General features: G+C 41.4%; 1 protein-coding gene across 8 annotated transcripts in view; it reads right to left on the minus strand.

Annotated features, from left to right (window-relative positions):
* The window catches only part of U2SURP (U2 snRNP associated SURP domain containing), a 61,228-nt gene extending 55,873 nt beyond the window's left edge, over positions 1-5,355 (minus strand). For 4 of the 8 annotated variants that reach the window (XM_078389137.1, XM_020802000.3, XM_020802001.3 and 1 more), the window contains exon 1: positions 5,218-5,355. In XM_078389137.1, coding sequence (XP_078245263.1) covers positions 5,218-5,262 — 45 coding nt within the window. In that variant the 5' untranslated portion in view covers positions 5,263-5,355. The remainder of the gene's footprint in view (positions 1-5,217) is intronic. The other 4 variants (XM_078389138.1, XM_078389139.1, XM_078389140.1 and 1 more) reach the window with 3 other exon arrangements.
* Between the last annotated feature and the right edge of the window lie 2,130 nt (positions 5,356-7,485).

A 7,485-nucleotide genomic window follows, 5' to 3' on the forward strand; every position in this document is an offset into this window, starting at 1 on the left:
AGTGACTAATTAGATCAGCACAAAAAAGTCTCCCTACATTTGTTTCCTCAGCAATTAAGCATCTGTGAACAATTATTGCCGCAATTTGCTTATTGCATTAATCCCTCTCTTCCTTTTTGTATATTTGTCAAACTGCAATCTAGAAAACTATAGATACTATTGGACACGACCAATGAGATCATGTCTTGATAACACATCCTAGGCTTGTATACACACTTCCCTGAGATGAAAGGGCAAGAATAAGCAAATGAGACTCATCCACAACCCCCCCCCAAAAAAGACTAGGATGTTGTGCTGACACAGATACACATGTATAAAACTAAACTCAAGTACTTGTAGGTAAACAACCAAATGGCATAACTACCATAGCACAGAATTTGAATTGCTTCGTTTCCGGGATACAAGAGAGGCATCCTTCAGTCTCAAGAGACTATGGTAATGTGTTCTGTATGGATGACTTGGAACAGCGTCTAGTGTGGCTGAGAAGGCTAATTCGAGAGTGACAATCCCTTCCACACTGAAGACAAATACAATCTGTCCCCTGCCCAGCTCCCTGATTTTGTTGCTTCTGGGAATGATTCTTTGCCTCAACCTGCTGGAGAAGGGTCTCTTCAAATTGGTAGAGGCCCTGTTGCACTGCCTGCCTCCATGCTGAATGCTCCAATGCCAGGGTTTCCCATCTGTTGAGGTACATTCCCAAGGCCTTCAGATCCTGCTTGCAGATATCCTTGTATCACAGCTGTGGTCTCCCTCTGGGGCGATTTCCCTGCACTAATTCTCCATACAGGAGATCTTTTGGAATCCGATATTCCAAATAAAGTATACAATTAAAGTAGCAAATCCAGGAAACTATAAATTCCATCTTCAATATACCTCCAAGCACACACTTTAATGTGCTGAGGGGAGTCTATACTCCTAGCAGTCATAATGGTCAAAGCTGAGACACCTGATCATGAATCATTCATTCTTTTCAGGAATTGATGGTCACACCGGTAGGAGAATTAATGGCTCCAATGCTGATGGGAGTAGAGAAATTTTTGAAGGGCAACTAGTGGCCAGGAGCAACACTGGAAGACTACATTGAAAGAGGTTCTTTCACAGACAACAGCAGCAATACTCAAGCAAACCTCTCTTAGTATTCAGGAGAAGACAATGATAAACCACTTCTGAGTATCTCATGACATTAAAACTCTTACAGTGGGAAACCCCAAAATGAAACAAGTACAGTGGTGCCTCGCTAGATGATGATAATCCGTTTCACTGAAATCGCTGTTTAGCGAAATCAATGTCTAGCGAAAAGCATTTCCCCATTGGAATGCATTGAAACCTGTTTAATGCATTCCAATGGGGAAGAATTGTCATTGTCTAGCGAAGATTGCCCATAGGAAAGCCGCTTTGCAAAGCGCCAATCAGCTGTTTAAATCGCTGTCCTGTTTGCGAGCGAAGAGGGAGCTGTCAAAATCGTCTAGCGAAAAACGGTTTGCGAAGCAGAGACCAAACATTGTCCAGCGAAATTCCCCCATAGGAATCACTGTTTCGCAAATCGCTATAGCGATGGCAAAAAGTGAATGTCTAGCGAAAAAACTGTCATGCGGGGTAACTGTCTAGTGAGGCACCACCGTAGCAATACTAGAAAAAGGACTTCCAGGTCAGAAGGCACTCAGTTAGCTACTGTGGAAGAGGACAGGACAAGTATGAACAATTAATAAAACAATTAAGTTAGAGCAGAAAAGATATCCGGCTACTGATGTGGATAGAAGCAAAAAGAAAGTCCAGTGATGTACAACAGTCAATGTCCCTCTAAGCTGCACAGGCAGACGCTTGCCCACAGCTCCACTGGGTTTGCGCATGGGCAGCTGGCAGCCAGTTTGTTTACTTCCCATTTCAAATGAAGTCCCACCCACCACTGCACACATGGAGCAAGGCTTCCACAAAGCAGGACAGAACCTTAGCTGGAACACTGACAACAGGTATAACAAACACAAAAATATGACTCAAGAGAAACTTAAAAACATAAAACAAGAAATAGAACATTTAAATACAGTGGTACTTCAGTTTATGAACGCCTCGGTTCACATAATTTTCGGTTTACGAAGCAAAATCCATGGAAAATAATGCCCTGGGTTACGGTTTTTTCCATTGTTGGTTTTTTTTCAGAGTACGAAGAAAGTTTCCCCAGGATGCATTATGCTTGGAGGTTTGTAGCACCAGCTCCGTTCCTATGGCAATCCATATTTCAGTTTACAAATTTTTCGCTTTGCATAACATCCCGTAGAACACATTAATTTCATAAACCGAGGTACTACTGTATTGTGATAGGGTAAACAAACTAAAGGGGATGGGAACCGGACATTGTGAATTAGATACTGATAAGGTAATTTACTCTGGAAATGACAAACTCAAAAGAAACAGTGTGGCTATAACAGTGAGTTGAAATATAGCACAAGCAGATAGGGGCTAACAATGATCAAACAATGTTAATCACACTTCATAAAAACCCTGTCAACTTAATTATCATTCATTTTTTGTCAATCACTCTTACTACTAATGCTGAAAATAAAGAAATTGAAAGCTTTTACGCAAGTATCTAGAAGAAAACTTATTATATGTCAAAACAGGATTTGCAGATATTTACAGTTGACTGGGATACCAAAGAAAGAGAGAGAACAAAACAAACATTTTTGGAGAATTTGGCTTAAGAGTTAGAAATTAAGCTGACAAGTGACTTGTAAGTTTTTTGAAGCCAACAATTTGTTTATTGCAAATACATACTTCAGGCAAGTGAACAAACGACAATACACATGGATTTCACCTGGTGGCCAATACAGAAATCAAATAAATTAAATAACTGGAAGGAGAAAATGAAAAATGTGATTTTTTTTTTTTTTTTGCACAGTAGATTCCAGTTACAGTAGGCCTATTTGAATAGATGGAACTTACTAAGGAAATAACATTAGATCTCCATTGATACAATGGGTCAACTTTAGTGGGATTTACAGTACTATGCTAAGCAACAGAATGCGGGCCACTGGTTTCGACATAACACTAGTATCAGATGACAGTGCATTTTATCTTCCTATCTGTTCAATTCATATGCAAAAAAATCATACAAAAAACTGTACTACATACAGTCATATAAAAAGTGAAATTGGAAAAAGAAACATCAACAATGTAAAATACACAGATAATACCATATAACTGGCAGAAAATAAACAATGATTTGCCATGGCTACTGAAGGTGAAAGAAAAAATGCAAAAGCAGGATTACAGTTTAGAATAGAAAAATATTTATCAAGGAAGAATTTCATAACTGTAACACTGACAATGAAGAAACTGGCATGTCAAATATTTTCTTTATTTTGATTCAATCATCAATTCAAATAGTGACTGCACCCGAGAAATCAAAGAAAAATGAGGCCTAGAATGGTAGTTATGAAGGAACAAGAAAGGATTCTTGCTGGAAATCAAGGTCAAGATCATATGGTGATAAGAGTGGTCGCATAGACCAGATGGGCGGGATACAAACAAACAAACAAACATGTACTATAGTATTCCGAACTGCTGTGTATGGAGCTAAAAGTTGGTTAATGAAACTAGGTGACAGGACATAAATGATTCATCTAAAACATGGTGTTGTTAAGAGGGCATTGTTGATACTATGCACTATGTTGATACTATGACAAATGTACAGGTCCTAAATCAAATCAAGCCTAAATACACGGTAAAAGCAAAACTATTTAAACTGAGCCTATCACACTCTGCATGGATCCTGAGAGGACAAGACTCAGGAAAATGCAATCATGCTGTGGAAAGCAGAAAATAGTAAGAGAGAAAAGGTGATCTAAAATTATGTGGATTGAATCTATAAAGCAAGCTAGATTGCAAGACCTGAGCTGGGCTCTGAAATATAGTATCACTTGATAGTTATTAATGCATAGGGTAGTTGTAAGTTGGAAGCAATGTGAAGGCAAATGTTATATATAATACAGTATATATTTACAACATATAAAATAGGGTGAATAAAAATCAATGTTTTTTAAAAAAGCAAATTGATTTAGATTAAAAATATCACTTTTGATTTAAATTATTTTTTAAAAATCCAATTTCAGAATTTAAATGTAAAAGCTTAAAAAATACTACTTAAGACTTTTGAACATGGCTCAGTCAATGGAATCCTGAAACATAACCAATACAGGCAATGATAAACGGTGGTCTGGCATTACTTTAAACTTGTCACTACAGTCAAGTTTATTTCCTATGTAAATCCCTTCATTAAAAAAAAAAAAAAAAAACTTTGTACACCATTAATGTGCAAACTACTATTTTGTGATGCATACATATAATGAAAAGCCAGACGATCATGATTTTCGCTCAGTACAGATGGCAAAATATACTTTTTCCTCATAAAATGTCACCTGGTTGTGTAATTTTTAAAAAAAAATCACGGAACGGCTCCCAAAACAGCTAATTTTTTAGGAAATGCATGCTTTTTGCAGGTCCATGTCTGCTACGTCTAATTATTGTACCATATTTAAGTATTACTAGCGGCCATGAATCGCCATTGGCAGAAAGATATACACTGATAAAATAAAGGAAACATCAATTGAATATTATAAACAAAAGGAGCGCACACGGGTATATAGGATGCTATCAAGCAGGGACATGACTTCCCAGGCTACCTCAGAGGCCGAGGAGGAGTGAAACCAGGGGTGGGGAATAAGTCCACACCGAGGTATAAACTCCAGAAACAGGGTCAGCACCACTAAACCTGCCATTCGGGAAGCCTCTTCGCCCCAAACCCCGGCGACCGGAAATTCGAGCAAACCAAAGGGGGAAGAGAGACAGCACGACTCATTTCCCCCGTCTTTCTCGGAGGAAAAAAAAATCCAACAATTAATTCTTTACTAAAACTGAGACTATTCGACCCCTTTTAATTTGGAAGGCGCTCGGTACGTCCAATTTCCCCATCCAGCCGCCTCCAGGCACTTCCATCGGCGGGGACGGAAGGAAAAAGAGGCGAGACTAGGCCGCAAATCCAGCCCGCGGGCTGGTTTGCTCGCCTACCTGCGCACCACATCCCCCTACGCAGCGTAGTTCTCCAAGCCCGGCTTTCCCACCAGTCCGTTTGCAAGCGGCTACTAAGGCTTCCTTTCCGGACTCCCCCCGACTTCTCAGAGCCGCAGGGCGGCTCACTTGACCCCACAAAGCGGCCCTCACCTTCCCACTGGCCTTCTGCGAACCGCCTGGCGCCTTGTCCGCCATCTTGACTCTCTCCCCGCCGCTCGAGCCTTAGCGGCGAGGAATCGAGCGCCGATTCACTGATTGGAGAGGAGACTCCAAAGCGGAAAGGGGAGGAACAGGAGTAGCAAGTCGAGAGCCGAGCTAGAGATCTAGCCGTCAATGCGATGGCAAGCCTTCGATCCATGCGGGTTGAAGCTTTTGACTGACGCTTCAAAAACCTCTCTCTCTCTCTCTCTCTCTCTCTCTCTCTCTCTCTCTCTCACACACACACACACAAACAGATTCGCAATTCATCGGTGAACTACAAGATCTCCACAAAAGTACAGAGAATGCAGACAGTCTTTCATGCAATGAACATTGAAAGATGAGGATTCTTTATTGCCAAACCACAAAAAAATAAAAATAATCCCAGCGCCTGCTTGCTTTGCAATGCTGATCACAAGGAAAGTGTGTACTTTCGGCGTGTGTTCATCGAGTTGAGATCGGACCTTATACAAGTAATGAGAGAAAGGCAGGATTTCAAGGAGATGACCACGTTTTTCGTAGTCGTCTTCAAAGGCCATTCGAAAGTATATTCCATTGAACATTGGGGGAAAAGGATTGTATTTCATCTGCCGACCGAAAGTTTTCGGAAGCATAGTAATTCTCAAACCGAAAGTCAGTGCAAGTCACCCTTCTCTAACGGAACCCCAGTACAAATGTACAGTATTTTGTAAAGACAGCACAAGGCTCTCCTATGTGTTTGGGCGGGGAGGGGATTTCTATGACATATCCTTTTTATGCAACCTATTTGCATAAATCACCAGTGGAGGTGATGGAGGCCAGTGGAAGTGATCGCATTCTAGGTGAACTATTTAAAATCTTAAAAGATGATGCTGTTAAGGTGCTACATTCAATATACCAGCAAGTTTGGAAAACTCAACAGTGGCCAGAGGATTGGAAAAGATCAGTCTACATCCCAATCCCAAAGATGGGCAGTGCCAAAGAATGTTCCAACTACCGTACAATTGCACACATTTCACACGCTAGCAAGGTTATGCTCAAAATCCTCCAAGGTAGGCTTCAGCAGTATGTAGACCGAGAACTCCCAGAAGCTGGATTTCGAAGGGGCAGAGGAACTAGAGACCAAGTTGCTAACATGCACTGGATTATGGAGAAAGCCAGAGAGTTCCAGAAAAACATCTACTTCTGCTTCATTGACTATGCAAAAGCCTTTGACTGTGTGGACCACAGCAAACTATGGCAAGTACTTAAAGAAATGGGAGTGCCTCACCACCTTATCTATCTCCTGAAAAACCTATACGCAGGACAGGAAGCAACAGTTAGAACTGGATACGGAACAATTGATTGGTTCAAAATTGGGAAAGGAGCACAAGGTTGTATATTGTCCCCCTGCTTATTAAATTTATATGCAGAATAAATCATGCGAAAGGCCGGACTGGAGGAATCCCAAACCGGAATTAAGACTGCTGGAAGAAATATCAACAACCTCCAATATGCAGATGACACCACTCTGATAGCAGAAAGTGAGGAGGAATTAAAGAACCTCATAATGAGGGTGAAAGAGGAGAGTGAAGAAAACGGTCTGAAGGTCAGCATCAAAAAAACCAAGATCATGGCCACTGGTCCCATCACCTCGTGGCAAATAGAAGGGGAAGATATGGAGGCAGTGACAGATTTTAGTTTCTTGGCCTCCATGATCACTGCAGACGGTGACAGCAGCCACGAAATTAAAAGACGCCTGCTTCTGGGGAGGAAAGCAATGACAAACCTCAACAGCATCTTAAAAAGCAGAGACATCACCTTGTCAACAAAAGTTCGTATAGTCAAACCTATGGTTTTTCCTGTAGTGATGTATGGAAGTGAGAGCTGGACCATAAAGAAAACTGACTGCCGAAGAATTGATGCTTTTGAACTGTGGTGCTGGAGGAGAATCTTGAGAGTTCCCTGGACTGCAAGGAGACCAAACCTATCAATTCTAAAGGAAATCAACCCTGAGTGCTCACTGGAAGGACAGATTCTGAAGCTGAGACTCCGATACTTTGGCCATCTCATGAGGAGACTCCCTGGAAAAGACCCTGATGTTAGGAGAGTGTGAAGGCAAGAGGAGAAGGGGACAACAGAGGACAAGATGATTGTACAGTGTCATCGAAGCTACCAACATTAATTTGACCCAACTCCGGGAGGCAGTGGAAGACTGGAGGGCCTGGCGTGCTCTATGGGGTCACGAAGAGTCGGACATGA

Source organism: Pogona vitticeps, chromosome 3 (genome assembly GCF_051106095.1).
Source record: "Pogona vitticeps strain Pit_001003342236 chromosome 3, PviZW2.1, whole genome shotgun sequence".
In the NCBI taxonomy this organism is placed as follows: Eukaryota; Metazoa; Chordata; class Lepidosauria; order Squamata; family Agamidae; genus Pogona; species Pogona vitticeps.